The 15,745-nt window shown below is 53.4% G+C and overlaps 1 protein-coding gene across 4 annotated transcripts in view; it reads left to right on the plus strand.

The window, feature by feature from the left end:
• The window catches only part of SKAP1 (src kinase associated phosphoprotein 1), a 126,031-nt gene that overhangs the window by 102,305 nt on the left and 7,981 nt on the right, over positions 1-15,745 (plus strand). For 2 of the 4 annotated variants that reach the window (XM_085211061.1, XM_085211063.1), the window contains exons 5-11: positions 148-228; positions 1,144-1,227; positions 2,934-3,058; positions 3,787-3,850; positions 4,185-4,340; positions 8,599-8,655; positions 12,372-12,484. In XM_085211061.1, coding sequence (XP_085067187.1) covers positions 148-228; positions 1,144-1,227; positions 2,934-3,058; positions 3,787-3,850; positions 4,185-4,340; positions 8,599-8,655; positions 12,372-12,484 — 680 coding nt within the window. The remainder of the gene's footprint in view (positions 1-147; positions 229-1,143; positions 1,228-2,933; positions 3,059-3,786; positions 3,851-4,184; positions 4,341-8,598; positions 8,656-12,371; positions 12,485-15,745) is intronic. The other 2 variants (XM_085211065.1, XM_085211062.1) reach the window with 1 other exon arrangement.

Raw genomic sequence — 15,745 nt, forward strand, 5'->3', positions numbered from 1 at the left:
CTTTGGAGGACCCCTCTGGGCAGTGTGCTATCTACCCAGGGGTGCTGCACAGCTTGGAAGGTCTCTGAGGGATCCTTTTCTCTCTGTGTGCACGTGGGTTGCACGGCATGGATTGGAAATGACCAGACTTTGCTTTGATGCTTGCAGGAATGGAGGAAATCACAATGAGGCCTGTTGAAGACACAGGGAACGTTCTGAAGCAAGGATATCTGGAGAAGAGGTCCAGAGGTGAGGCCTGAGGAGTGCATCAAGGCTGGGGGGCTCCATTTGGGCTGGCTTTTGTTCTGTCTGACGAGGTGAAGGAAGGTGGTGAGTGAGATGGTGGGGGAAGGCTTTGGGTGGATGAGCTGCTGTGGTTCACAGCCATCCTGAAGAGCTCAGCACACTCAGGTCATCGCTGAAGCACCACCAAGAATGCAAAAATGTCAGATGAAGAACAAGCAGGAAAATATCTCTTTATTTGCAGCGGCTTCAGGAGCCACAAGCAGACATTCAGACCTTTCTTAATGTACCATATGTAAAGGGAGAGCACAGCCCTTCTTTATTCTCCTCCGTAGATCATCAAACTGCACAGAGATTAAAACCCAGAATCTGAATTAAGCAGCAGCTTGGTCCTCTGAGGCAAAACGTGCCATCCTAACCAGCCATACCTAATGAGGATAAAGCCCTGCTGAAGAGAAGCTGGTTCGTAGCATCACACACATTAACGAGCTGAGATAAGTGAGGCAGCCTCAGGTTTATCTTGATTTTACTGACTCTTGTGAAAGATACAAATTATTTCCCCAGATTTTGGCTTGATTTATTTGCTGCATGACAGGTGGGATGGGGTAAGAACAACCCCTTTCTTCCTTGTGGCCATGAGTTGAGCTGTGTCACTGGTCCTGTGCATGCAGTAGCTTGCTCCAATTACAGAGAAAAAGGCACTGATGCTCAACTGGGAATGTTTCACCTAAAGCTGTGTTCTCTCCTGCTAGGACTGGCTTGCTCTCCTTGCTTGGTTGCCTGAATTTTGTCCCAGAAACATGCAGGGTTTTGTTGGGAAAAAGAAATCTTTTTCCACCCCGTTTGTGTGACCCTTATGAAGCGTTCAGCAAAAGAACAGGAATGAATGTGTTTATTCCTGTGTTGTGTTTTTCTTTCTAGACCACAGCTTTTTCGGGTCGGAGTGGCAGAAGAGGTGGTGTGTCCTCCACAGAAAGACCTTTTACTACTATGCCAATGAGAAAAGTGAGTGGTGAGGCATCCACCTCCATTCCCCAAACTGTGGGCAGGGGCTTAGGGTGCGGATAAGGCTGGGAAAGGAGATATGAGAGCTTTGTCCACAAGGCAGGCCAATACCTGGCAAGAAAAGAGCACAGACTGTGGTCCATTTCCCTCCCTGCGGCTGATGGAGTTTTAGGAACTGATTTGGCTGAAGAAATCTGAATTCAAACGTTCATTCAGAGCACAGCAGTGCCTGGAAGCGTCCTCCTTTGGGAAGGGGTGGCTTTAAGGGAATCTGGTCCCCAGGAGCCCCCTGGGACACTCCATCCCAAAGGCAGATGAGGCAATTAGTGTAAAAAGGAGCAAACGTGCCCTTAGTATTCATCTCTGATAAAACTGAGACGTGGGCTGCAGTTTCCAAAAGCGCTGAAGGGATCTGGATGTCATCTCAGCTTCCTCCTGCTGAACCCCCGCTTTCTTTTCTTATGCACAAGGCAAATAAGAGGATGGCTGTAATTCCCTATCAAGAAAAAACATAGAGGTTCTTGTAGGAAGGTGTATCTCAGCTTGCTTTTTTGTTTCCAGTCCCCTAACATCTTTATGGGTAGGGAGCAAGAGAAGAGAAAGGCAGGGACAGAGCTGCATGTAAATAAAATGACACACCAAGTTTGCCATTAGCCATCAGCTGGGCTTCAGCCCCCTAAGTGGCTGTAAATAACCCACACGTCAGTGTATATAAATATTTTGCAGTCGTGCTCCATCAGGTACATACAAACAGACAGCTAATATCTCCAGCACAATGAGATATATGGCCTGCCTTCCTCTGTTCCACCCATCCAGCATCATGGCCTGTTAACTGCTTACAAAATACACACATACATCCTTGGTTTGCAACGGCCACTCTGCATCAAACTCCAGCAGCTTATGGGGATGGAGCTGAATCTTTTTTTCCCTCCTTTTTCCGCCTCCTTTGAGGATGCTGGGTGCTGTTTGCAAAGGGTTGCAGATGAGCTCGAATACAAGAGCTGATACAGCATTGTTTTGGTGGGAGATGGACAGCTGTCAGCTTCCAGACGGTCTCCAGAAGGCAACAGAGTAAAGCAAACCTCTTCCTGATGGACTGAATGTTTTTCACAGGGCTTGGCTTCATCCAAATAAAAAAGTTAAGAGCAGCTGCCCGAATCACACTCCCACACTTACTCAAGAAGATTCATAAGGAAATAATGAGCTGGGTATCCAGCTGGGGTAAATAAACGTGCCTCAAACGATGGCACTGATGTTCTCTCTCTCCAGCCTGGCTGCTGGGGCCGTGTGTGTGCATCTACAGCATCCGTAGGCCAATCCTCCCAGGCCCCACTAAGCATTTCTTCCTGTACACCGACCCACTAATTCCTTACCAGCAGAAGAGTCGTTGCTATCATATTTCCCCAAGTACACAGTGGTCTCTGCTTCATTACAAGCAGCTCATCTCATACAACCCCGTGACCCTGGCAACCTTTCAGTGGCTGCTTGCAGTCTCTGGAGGCTTAAAATTGCGTCCTCTTTACTGTGTCTTTATGAAGATTTTATAATGTTCTCTTTAGATTTCCAGGAGGGCAGGATGCTTAGATTTGCTCCCAGTGATACACGATAGAGCTCAGTTTCCCAGTGTGGGCAACAGACATCTGCCCCACCCATGAGGGTTTGATAAAAGATATAAACTCCAGAATTATTAATTTCTCTTCTCCCAGGCAAGCAACCTAAAGGCACCTTCTCCATTGAGCATTATAGTGCCCGGCTGGCTTTCCATCTCCGCAAAGATTCACGCAGAAGATGCTGCTTTGAATTAGTCTGCCCTGGGAAACGCACCTATGAGGTAGGAGCTGGGGGAAGAAGAGGAGCCTTGGTGTTGTTTGATCACAGCGTGGGAGCTCATGGTGCCAGATCCAAGGCACAGGGTGGACCTGCAGGGTTGGGGAGGCTGCGATTCTCCAAACGTCAGCCTCCGGTTCAACAAAACCAGGATCATAGAGTGGCCTGGGTTGAAAAGGACCATAATAATAATAATAATAACAAGCTCTGCAGAAGGTGCTGGTGCTTCTCCATCTCATCCAGTCACCTCCACACGTACCTCCAGGTGACCCTTTGTGCTCGAAGGGCTGAAGGGTTAAATGACAACGCTGGGTTTGGAAAAGCCTGTTTTTAAACAAGCACTTCAGAGCCTTGCTGAATTCAAACTTCCCGTTTGTTGAGCTTACAAACTGGTGCAGTGAAAAACGTGGTCCAATCCACAGCTCCTTCCAGAGATTCAGGGATCTAGAGCCTTGGTTCACAGTCAGTGTTGTATATTCAATAGGGATTGTGGTTTTCATCTGAATTCTTTTAATGAATTAGGCTTGACAGCCTTCCTTTGGGATAGTCTAGCTTTGTTCTGCTTCTGTTTCCCTGTTTGGAATAGGGAGATAAAGGAGTGAAATGGCTTCCCCAAAGCCCACAGGACAGACAATGGCAGATCCAAGCACTCAATCCCTTATTTTAGTTCCAAATCTTCTCCCTCTTCACGCATTCAAGAAACAACATGGTAACAGGTGAACCTCTCTCCAGTTCACAGCCCCAAGTCCAGCAGAGGCTGAAGATTGGGTGGATCAGATCCAGTTCCTCCTGAAGGGTGAGTCTGGTAGCTTGGCCCAAGCCAACCTGTTGTGTTCACTGGGGCAAATCCCTGCAGCCCTTCCTGTCCCTGCAGGATCCTGTGGGTTTCTGCTTATCCCCAGGGCCCTGCTGGGGTCACAGCAGAGCTCAGAGGAGGATCAGGAGCCCTCCTTCCTCCACCTCTGCTGCTAACCTGTGCAGTCAGCAAGGGGACGGAGGTCTCTCTGCAAGGTGCACGGTGAGCACGAAGTACAGCTGCACAATCTTTGTTGCTTGATTTCAGCTCGCTGCAAATTCCAGCCTGCAGCTTGGCAAAGTCTGCTCTTTTCCACCACCTTGCTCTCTCCCAGCAGATCTGAGTTCCCTCACTATCCCATACGATGAGGAGGAGGAAGAGCTCTACAACGACATGGGGAGTTCTGACTCCACGACCACAACATCTCACAACACTACCCTGAATCAAGATGATGGGATGGAAGAAGATGACATCTATGAGGTTTTTCCAGGTAAGCGACAAAATGATGAGGTTAAAACCCAAGCCGTGCCCTAACTTTAACCCTGCAAACATGGCAGGAGACCTTGGCCACCAAACACACTGTGATGGGAATGAACATCTCAGGCTCTGCTGAGTTTAATAGGTCTATAACTCAAAGGAGCAGCTCGGTTTCTTTGTTCAGACTGGCTGATGGACTACAAAAGCAAACCCCTTCTGCTCTGGCGAGATGGGGATTTTGTAAATTCAAGTGAGGCAGCTCTTACTGGGCTGCGTTACCTGGAGAATCAGAGTTAGATGATGAAAATGCTCCCTTCTGGGCATGCAGTCATGGCTGTAACATGATTACTGGGCTTCCAAGAGATGATAAAATAACTGCATTAAAGACCAGCGCTTGCTCGCTAGCAGTGCAGGAGGCCTGGAGGCAGCAGGGCTGTGGCTGCTGTGAGAGAAGCCAGGAGCAATCTCCTTGGCACAGAAACAGCCTGAGAGGGTGACATGATCTGCAACATTTCTCACTGTTGCAGCAGAAATCACAGTGTGAGACGCCCCAGGGCTTGGTCAGGGGGGTCACCTGAGCCTGATTCAAACACACACTGTTCTGCCTCTGTGCTGAGGTTGGCACTGCCCAACGCTGTACCTCCATCCCCCCTAGGGTAAGGTTGCTCTCTGTCTGCATTCAGAGGTGCAAAATAGGTCCTTATTTCTTCTTGTTTATTTCAGGGCTTTGTATCTGTAGTGATTAAAAAAAGAAACAAATGCACCAGAAAGTATGCTGGTGCCCAAGGAGGAAATCTCTGCTTGGCAAGTGGCATCCAGGCAGCTGCTGGGAGCAGAGCAGGGGTTCCTGGGCTGCCAGCACAACCCCAAGCAGCCTCAGCTCCTGTCTACCTTCATCTTTCCTTCCCGACCTTCTCCTTCTCTGCTTACATCATCAGCTCTTTGGGCTGCAGTTCTCTCTTCCTCACCTGCAGTGATCCCTGCACTCAGCAGGAGCCCCTGCTCTGCAGTTCCAGGTGCATGTGAAACCCGAGGGGGTTCAGCATCCCTTGCTGCTGTGGCAGCTGCATCCAGCTCCTCACTGCCCTACGGCTGCCAGCAGCAGCTACAGAGCAGATACCAGATGCGAGATTTGTTCCAAATGGGGCTGATGGTGATCCTGGCACGAGCCTGCATTGTGCTGACCTGGGTACAGACCCTTCTGTTGCCCTTCTCTGAGATGCAGAGAGCATCAAGAGCTGCAAATTTGCCATGGGTGTTATTTGTACCCTTTAAATATGCTTAAATGCCCGCCTGTATTGCAGGGCTTTGGAGACTCAAGTTTTTGGGACAAGGGGCAGAGGCTCAAGGCTGCAGCTCCTTGAAAGCTGCCCACATCCCATGGCCATTTCCCATCCCTCCTGCAGCCCTCCTGGGCTCCCTTCTGCTTGGCCTAAGGCAGGGGGAATGCAGGGGGATTTTTGCCCCATTCCCAGTGCTCAGCCCCTTTAGGGTGAAAGCACAGAGATGATGAGCAGGAGCAGGAATGAGGCAGTGAGGAACCAGGCACAGAATGCATACAGTGGGTCGAAGCAATCCACTCCCCTCAAGTACATCCCCGTTGCACCTCTCACCCCCCAGAAATGTGGGAGAGAGTCCCCATCCAAGCTGGGGGCTCCTCTGGGCCCGACCCCCTCCCTCGTGTCCCGAGTGCAATAGAGAGATAGAGAGAGAGGGGAAAAAAAAAAAAAGGAAAGGGGGGAAATGAAGAGATAATTTCCTCAGCAAGTCATCGTCGTTAATGAAGTTTTACAAAAACAGATACAACCAAGGAAAAATAAAATTTCACAGGTGATAAATTTTTCCAATTTCCCTGGCAGAATTCGATAGGATTGTTAAATTAAGAGTGAAGGTGTCTGTTAGGAAGCAACGAGCAGTGATGGGTAATTTTATAGAGTGGAAAATTGAATCAAATTGCTACATTAAAACACAGCTCCTCTGAGAATGTGCCCAACGCCCAGGCTGCTCCGGCACAGCAGTGGGGCACACGGTGCAATGGCCACGCATAGGGATGGGATGGGGTCTGCTGGGGGGGTCCCAGACCCCAGGGTGGCTGCCCCATAGGGGTGGGCTGCCCTGGTAAATGCTTTCCCCAGGGATGGTGTGGTTGTGGTGCTCTGCACAGGGAGGTGGGATAGTGAGAAGCGATGCAGACCCCAGGAGATGCATTTTTCAGCATTTCCCTCTGGTTTGCCGTGATAAAATCGAGATACTGACCAAAATCAAACATCCAGGTTTTGATAAGGCAGTTTAGCTTGCAGATGTGATTCAGAGGAGCACCTGGCTGCATGAGGCTGAAGGGCTGCCACATGCAGGGGAACTTGTTGCATCCCCACAGCCACCTTCAGTGCATGCACAGAGCAAAATCTGCACGGATTGTGGCTGGAGCACAGATACAGATCTGTGCAGATGCAGCTCAGCAGCGTGCCAGGCTCAGTGCCTTCACCAGGGCCATCCTCACCATGTTTTGCTGAGAAATCCCAGACAAATTTCCTTCCTTCCCCCCTCCAAGCCTCCATCCATCACTGCCTTGCAGCCCATCAGTGCAGGGCAGCAGCCGTGGGGCTGAGCATAGCCTGGGGGCTTCCTCTGAGCACCTTTTGCAGATGGCACAGAGCAGTAATCACCATGGCAAGGTGGAAAGAAGGGGAAACTGAGGCACAGAGGTCTGAATGCACCACTGACTCCTCTGAGCTGCAGAGCTCTCAGCTGCCAGGAGGGTGATGCAAACAGCGAGGGCTTTGTGGCTTCATTTCTGCTTGAGACGTGTCCCATCTCATCAAATACGGGGGGAAAAAATGCCTGTGCAGGACACGGTGCCACTGCCACGGTGTTAGCAGACTTTGTCTGGTGTTGCTCATGGAAATGCAGAGTTATTTCCTCCACGCTTTGCCTTTTCCTGCTGCCAGCTTCCCAAGGAGAGTGCGTGTGTGTGTGGGGTGGATGCACAGAGGGCTCTGGGAAGGGGTTTCCTGAGGACAGCTCAGCTCCAGGGCTGGAAGCACTGCCTGCAGGAAGCGTGTGCAGGGAAGGGATGGAAGGTGGGGGACACCCAGCAGAGCTGCAGTGTCAGCTCCCCAAAACATGGTCCCATCCCATAGGGGTGCAGCAGCACCCAGGCTGGGGGCTCGATTTGGGGCTTTCTTGGCACAGGGCTCAGTGGGACTGATTCCATGCCAAGAGTGGATCGGGGGGCTGTGGGTTAAAGCATAAAGGAATCCAGATGTGAGGGCTGGGGAGCGTGCATGGGAAAGGTGGAGGCAGAGCGGTGGTGCGGATACATTTACATCCTCCTTTACAAATGCAAAGAGCAGGCCAAAGCCACTTTCAATAATTTATTTAAAAATCAATGCTAACGAGGTTCTGTCTCGTCAGTGGCCGAGTTTTACAATAAAGTCTGATTTATTTAGAAAAGATCTTTGGTGCCGCTTCCCGTCTAATGGGGGAGCAGCGGCGGTGACCCTCCAACATGGGATCCAATTTGTGACTCACAGCGGAGCTCTGACCCGGTTTGCATTGATCAGAGCTGCATGGGGGGAGACGGAGGGGCCACATCCCCACCAGGTGCCACAGGGAAGCGCAGTGTCTGCCCTACTGCTGGGCCACGGGGGATCAGCAGAGAGCCCAGTGCTGGCTTGCTTATGTCTTATGTAAACCTCTTTGCACATGGACCCGTGTTTCTGACAGTCACCATTCCTCAGAGCATCCCCACAGCCCCCCAGCTCACACTTAACCTTTCCAGCAGTATCGTTTCTCATTATTCTTTTTTCCTGCCCCCTTTCCCCATCCTGCACAGCCGTGCCGGTGGCTGCCTGGGTTCCTTTTTCACCTCTCTGATTTCTGCTTCTGTTCACCATCCTCCCATGTGTTTCTGCCCTGGCATTTCTCCTCTCTGTCTCGTTTTCCCCAGGCTGTGAGCGCTGAACAGGAAAGCGTCTCTTCCTATCGGGCACTTGGCAAAGTGCTGCTTAAATTTATGAGGCTATAATAAGTGATTTGTTTTTACCAGTGTTAACAACAATTCATATTTGGATGCAACACGTTTTAAAATATTATCCGCGACTTCCTCCCTCCCACTCTCCACAATTAAGGCAGGAATTTATTATTCTGACAGTCGGATGCTCTCGCAGCCCAAGCCTGCGGGTTTGGTACAGTGCTAGCAATGGCCTGGCACTGTTCTGTTGCACTCATAGCTCTCCCTGTGGCTTCTCTGCTCTGTTTTCCCCTTCCAGAGAAGGACCCCAATGTTCCTGAGGACAGCGAGGACGACGGCAGCGGGCAGCACCGCGGTAAGAGCCCACCCCACGTTGGCCAACCCTATGGATGTCCCAATGGAGGCAACCAGGGGATCTGGAGGTGCAGGTGCCGGTGGAGCAGCACACATCGAAAGGAGGTGGGGCAGACATGACAGGAGATGAGGCAGGACGTGAGTCAGGGCTCAGAGGAAGCCGGCTCTGGGCACGGGAAGCCGGCCGGACGCTCAGCACCGCTGCCGGAACCAACACCGCCCAGAGCAGGCAGCCCCAAGAGCCTCCCAGAGCTCACAGGTTCCCCCCCTCCTGCTTTTTCCTTAGGGATCTGCACCATGGGATGGGAGCGGAAGGTCTGTTTCCTCCCCGGTCCCACCTGCTTCACTTTCCATCACCGCTTCCGTCCTGGCGCAGGAAAGCAGTGCTTGTGTCTGAGCAGCCGGGGTTGGGCTGGGACCTTCCTGCCTTGCATACTGCTGGCCCAGCCCGGCGGGGGCCCCGAGGGGACGTGCATAGCCTGGAGATGCTCAGCCAGGGGGTGGCACTCAGAGCACTGAGCTGTTGGGTGGCAGGGAGCAGAGGGGCTCATCGGACAGCGGGTGCCTGGGTTGGCTTCACACGCGGTGGGGCATTCTTGGAAGCACACACGTGGGTGTGCAGACACCCCGAGCACTGCTGGGTTACTCCCCCAGAGGGGCTCTCAGCTGTCCTGCAGCCCCGTGCTCAGCTTCCCAGTGTTCCCATCTCAATGCAGGGTTGAGTCTTTGCTGTCTGCAGAGACCCAAACAAACCAGCAAGCCCTGTGCCCTCACACTGCTTGTTTCCCACCTACCCCCACCCCCCAGCACAATGACTTATTCAGCCACTGGAGCATGTGGCCGTGACAGCAGCGCCCAGAGCTTGGAAAAACGACCTCCTCATCTTTATAAACTGCACCACCATCGTCACACCTGCATCCCTGGGGACTCCTGGGCACGGGCTGAGGAAAGCAGAAGGAGCTGGGACATGCACTGCAAGCACGCATTTGTCTTCACCTTCCACAGCTCTCCCAGCATCTCAGAGAGGAGCTGCCATGGTTCCCTTGCAGGAGCAGCGTGCTGGAGGGCTGGGGGTGACCCAAGGGCACCCTGATGGTGCTGGCTCCCACCTATCCCAGCCCTGCACCCTTTTTAATGCCCTGCTTGTACTCGTTAGCATCCTCCTGACATCTGTGATTTTTGTTAAGCGTCATGGCTGGTTTCGTTATTAGTGTGGTCATGATTGCTTTAAGTCCTGTGTCTGTTTCTGTGCTAAATAATACGTGAGGCTCCTGCCTCTGAAATGCTGGGCTCCATTTCAAGAGCGAAAAGTTCTCACAGCTCCAGGAGTCCCTGCGCTGCGATCCAACCGGACAAAGGGTGAAGGGATGACAGCAGCCCTTGAGCACAGAACTGGGTTGGCAGCGTACAGCCAAAGTGCCCGATGAGCATTTGGTGAATGGAAAACGATTGTTTCTCATTTCTAAGAACAGCAAAGATGCCACAAAACCGAACCAGCCCAGCAAATCCAACCAGGAGCTGCGGGCTGCTCCAGCCAAGATGCCTGTTTGCACAGCTCAGGCTGCTCAGTCCCTTCCTGCCTTCCATGCCTGACGAGCTGCTGCTGCCACGCAGCCTGACCCATCAAATACAGAGAGAGCAGAACTCCTATCCTCAGAAAAACAGAAGAGCCCCGAAGCTTGTCTCCTGCACTGAGCCTGGCAGGAGGTTTCACCTAGCAGAGAAAGCCACTGAGCTGCAGACAGTTGTCATTAGGCTTCAGCATCAACAGGCTGCCAAAGCCACGAGCCCAAAGCAGAGGGGTTGGGGCAGGAGCTTCTCCCCCAGCCCTGCTTGGGGCTGCTCGGGCTGCGGAAGGCAGTGACGCAGTTGTCACATTTGGCTGATTTCCTTCATGACCCCGAGGCCCATAAATGTGGGAGGAGGCACTCGCCCCACTTACATCAGTGTAAATCAGTCACACTCGCGTCGTGTCTCTGCCCTGAACGCAGGTTCAGATCTGCAGGCAGGGCACCTGGGACAGCTGATGTCCCACTGGGACACTGCAGAGTGACATCTTCCCTTTCCTGGCCTTATCTCCGAGTGCTGACAGGGATCAGGACCCCCCTCACTGCAAACTGTCTTAATTTTAACACGATATTCTCAATAGCTTGCACAAACATCTCGCTTTTGAAACCGTGGCTCTATGCAGAGCCGTGCTGTGCTCTCATCACCAGGCATTTTCATGCAATGCAATTAATGCTGACCTTTGGAAGATGGTGCTGGAGCGAAGGCTGAGACCTTTTCCTGGACCAGTGGACATCACTGGAGAAAATAAGCAGTCCTGCTTCACACGGGGAGCACAGGACCGCTCACAGCAGCACCAGCCTGCATGATGTTCTCTGCATCACGGTGCTGCAGTGACCTTTGGTGGCACTTACACAATTTTCTGCCTGCTGCAGAGCTGCTGCCTGCTTCGTCCTGCTCAGTGCCCCACTACTTCCTCTGCCTCCAGTTCATAACCTCTGCTTCCTGCACTTTGCACAAGCTTAAATAACTCAGTAGCTCCTTCTCCTTCTATTCCCTTCACAATCTTTTCCTCACCACTGCGTGCTCCCCCTTTAATACTTTCCAAAGGATGCAGACCTACTTTTTTTTTTTCTTTTTTTTTTTTCCCAGCCTTTCTATTTAAGTTCCCCAAGTCCCTGAGTCATTCCAGTTGCTCCCTGCTGTACCATTATCCATCTCTGTAATGTCCTTTTTCATATTTAGGTGATCAAATCCGGGCACAGTACTCCAGATGCACCCTTATCACTCGGTCCCTTACACCATATTAGAAACATTTCCTCCAACATGTGCTCGATATTTTCTATTTATGCTTTCTGGGCTCGGTTCAGCCTCGTGGCAGAGCAGCACAGTGCATTGGTGCAACCCCCGTGCTCAAATCACCCCCTGCACAGTGTGGTTTTATTGGGTTTAATTATTCACAGGGGCCTCATCACAGAGGTGCCCGTGTTGTGACATCTGGATTTCCAACCTCCCCCCACCCCCCACATCAGTGCTGCACCACCAGGACATGTCCTGCATGTCTGAATGGTCATTTTGTGTGCTTGGAAACCAGGAATGGGATTTTGGGGTGTGTTTATGATGCTGCCATGGATCTGTTGGATGTGTTGGGATGAATCCCTTTTCCAGCCTGCAAAGTAGGGCAGCATCTCCAGGTGCGTGGTGTTGGCTGGTCTGGTCCCATTGCACAGTGGGATGCTCTCTGCCCCTTTCCAGGGACCCACTTTGCACAGTGGCTGTGGTCTCTGGACCTGTGTTGGATGGGAAATGCCATTCTGAAATGGCAAAGATGGAAATGTTTCCTTCTGGAAATGCTGCTGCTCCATTTTCCATCCAACCCACACGGACATTTATCTAAGGGCAGTCCCCAGCCTTGGCATGCGGTTTCCTGGCAGTTTCACCAACACAAACCCATGACTCCCAGCACAGAAATCATTTTGCCTCCCTCTAGAAAGGAGAAAACAAGACTTTGCTGGTTCATAATGTCCCTTCCAGCCTGTGGACCACACCTGATGGAAAAGACTGAGGCCACCGTGCAAAACGACACCAACACCTCCTTGTCTTCCCCCCACATACCGACTGATTCCAGCTCCTACCCTCAGACCCCCACACCGTGACCCCAATATTTCCCCAGTTATCCCCCATCCCCCTGACTTTTCCTTTGCTCTGCAGGAAGCTCCCGAAGGGATTATGCCAATTACTACCAGGGCGTGTGGGACTGCAGCGGTGAGCACCCCAACGAGCTCTCCTTCCACCGCGGAGACCTCATCTACATCCTGAGCAAGGTAGGGCCCTGCAGCCCAAAGGGGGCTGGGGGGGGGGGGGGCAGAGAAAACCAAAGCACAGGGATATGTCCTAATTAACAGAGCGGGAAGTGGAATTTCGGGGTCTAGCTCCCACGTGCACATAGGAATGGGTCCCCAACCCCGTGAGATCCCCCCTCCCCACAGCCAATTCGTGTCCCCGCCGTCACCCCTCCTTGCCTGCAGCCCTCACCGCCTCCTACGTTCACGTGTGGCATCTGAAATGCCCCAAAGCAAGATTTTCTTCACGGTAATGGAGCCTGTGCGTGCTGTTGCTCGGGTATTACAGGGGTAATTGAGTTGCTCAGCCGGGTGTGAGCAGAGCTCTCTCCAGCAGACACGCGCAGGTGAATACATCAAGTGCTTGCACGAGCAGGGCAGGGAGCTGTGCTGTGCTGTGACCCTTCCAGCCCCCTGTATCCCTGCAGGGCTCCCAGCTGCTCCCAGCCGGACTGCAGCGGCCCGGACTGGGATGGCTGCATTGTATGAAGGGCACTGAACCGGGGAGGTGGAGGGGGTCACTCACCCACCCCCATGCACCCACATGGTTGATGTTGGACCCGTGGTTCTGGAGTTGCCTCCCGCTCAGCCCCGCGAAGGCAGCTGCATCTTTGGCAGCGGCAGAGCACGGCTTTTATTCTTGGTGCTGCTGTCTCTTTCTGGAAGGCTGAGAATTTCCCATCTGTGGATCTCAAAGCGCTTTTTACGGCGGCATTTACTGCCTCTGCCCCCCCCCGCTGCTTTACAGCAGCAAGATAAGCCTGCCATGCTCCAGGCCTGAACCCACAGCCCGGGCTCATCCCTCCATCTCTGGGCTTACAGCAGCAGCAGCAGCTGGCCGACGTCCCACATCCCCATGCAGTGCCCGGATTGGGGCACAGTGCTGCCCTGCCAGCACAGGGACACAGCTTGGAGGCTCAGCGGGGTTCTCTCTCTCTTCAGTGCCTCCAGATTGCGACTCTTGTGCTGGCTTCCTCACACGTAACCGATGGGTCCTGAGAGCTTTCCCCCCGTAAATTACTTTGTGCGACGGATGCTCGCGGCCGCGGCAGAACCGAAGTGATGGGGGGGGGTTGGAAAGCAGGGAGAGGCGAGCGGGGGGGAAAGGTGTTTGAAAAGCCTGTTCACTCAGCTGCATTTTAATTTCCTTTTCAATCTTGTCCCAATTAATTTCGCAGAATTAATCTCACAGAAGCAAACTCGGCAGCGTCGAGGCTGCAGTTTTTAGCGGTGCAGTCGCTCTGTCTGAACATGAAATAGTAGCTAATATAAAAATCCATCTGGTGTGTTTGAAACACATGCCGGCTGCTGCTCGGGTCCTGTCTGACATTTCCAGCAGCAACAGCGGGGAAAAGTGATTTGGGGGTTAGTGGACATCAGTAGCTGGCAGGGATTCAGCAGCAGGGCGTGGGGTGGGCAGGGGGGGCTGCAGCATGCTGGGCAGGGATGGGTTCGTCCCCAGGACAATTCCTTGGAGCCATCCCTCACCTGGGCACCTGGGTGAGCGCGTGGTTCGGGGTGTGCAGGGCTTATGGCTGCAGGGTCTCTCCTTGCCATGTGTCCCAGGTCCCTGCACAGAGCCTTGCAATGCAGACAGCACGGTCCCATGGGTGCAGAGCTCTGGGCTGTTGGTGCTATGGACACAGGAGCATCCCTCAGGTGCTGGCTCCCTCATTACAGCTGGTACCCGAGGGATGTGGGTCCCCTCCCTGTTCACCCCCTTGGTGCCACCAGGCTGAGGTTTGGTAAAGCACTGGGGATGCAGAGCCCATCACCCCATCACCCCATCTCATGGAGACCCCAAAATGCTGCCGCCCACCCGATGTGGGAGGGGGGCTGATAACCATGGGGAGGTGAAAGCCATAATCCCAGCAGAACACCGTGTCCTTTCCCACAGCCCCAATCCCCGGTCCCTCGGCTGAGTGATTTGTACGTTATGATAATTATCCGAATGCAGCGAGACTTCCTATTTTAAGTGGGCTTAGTTGGATGTGACAAGCAGGCCATAAAAGCGGATAAGTTAATTCTCTCAATTGCTTTCAATGAAAGCGGGAGGGGGGATTGTGAAAGGGGGGGGGGGGGGAGGGGGGTGTCGGGGCTCCGAGCGAAGGCTGGCGGTGACACCTAGCGGGGGCGACCGGGACACCGCACGGGGGCGGCGGGCGCCGGGCCGGGGTCAGCCGGGAGGCAACGGTCACACGTCGGTCACATCCAAGCGAGGGCTGCTGCCCCCCTTCTCTCCTCCCCACTCCCCCCCCCTCCGCCCCTTCCCCGCCGGCCCCGAGCCCCCGGCGGGAACCAATCGTCCAGAACGAGCCCCTGGCAGCTTCATTCCTCCCAGGTAATTTGTATAAATGAGGGACACCCAGAGAGGGTGAGGACAAAGGGTGGTGGAGCTGCTGGAGAGCAATGCTGTCCGGGCTTCATCACCAGCGCAGTGATGGCACCCATCCGTGGCTGCTGGCACCCACTGACCAAAGCTGTCACCCCCGTATCACTGTTGTCACCCTCCAATGGCTTTTGTCACCCATCCATGGCTGCTGTCACCCATTCTCAACCATTGTCATCCTCCAATGGCTTTTGTCACCCACCCGTGGCTGCTGCCACCCACTGAGCAAGGCTGCCATCCACTCAAAACTGTTGTCATCCTCCAATGGCTTTTGTCACCCACCCGTGGCTGCTGCCACCCACTCACCACTGTCGTCACCCACCCCGCCACTTCTGTGACCCACCCACCACTGTTGCCCCCCACTCATGGCTGCTGTCACCCATGGACCAAGGCTGCCACCCTCCCACCACTGTTTTCATCCTCCAGTGGCTTTTGTCACCCTCTCGTGGCTGCTGTCACCCACTGACCAAGGCTGCCACCCACCCACCATTGTTGTCACCCACCCTTCACTGCTGTCACCCACTGACCAAGGCTGTGACCCACAGTTATCAGCCTCCAATGGCTTTTGTTGCCCTTCCATAGCTGCTCTCACCCACCCATGGCTGCTGTCACCCCCAAACCAAGGCTGCCACCCTCTCAATACTGTTGTCATCCTCCAATGGCTTTTGTCACCCACCCACCCCCCACTCTTGTCACCCACCCACCACTGTTGATACCCACCGACCCCTGGGCACTGAGACCACACCAGCAGTAGGTTCCCATCCCTCAGGGCTCACCAAGAAGCCCCCAGCCCCCCACCATGCCCAGCACAGGGCACACATCACAGCCCCTCCCAGCACCTGGTCCCCCTGTGG

Source organism: Meleagris gallopavo, chromosome 29, assembly GCF_905368555.1.
Source record: "Meleagris gallopavo chromosome 29, MGAL_WU_HG_1.1, whole genome shotgun sequence".
NCBI classification, from domain to species: Eukaryota; Metazoa; Chordata; class Aves; order Galliformes; family Phasianidae; genus Meleagris; species Meleagris gallopavo.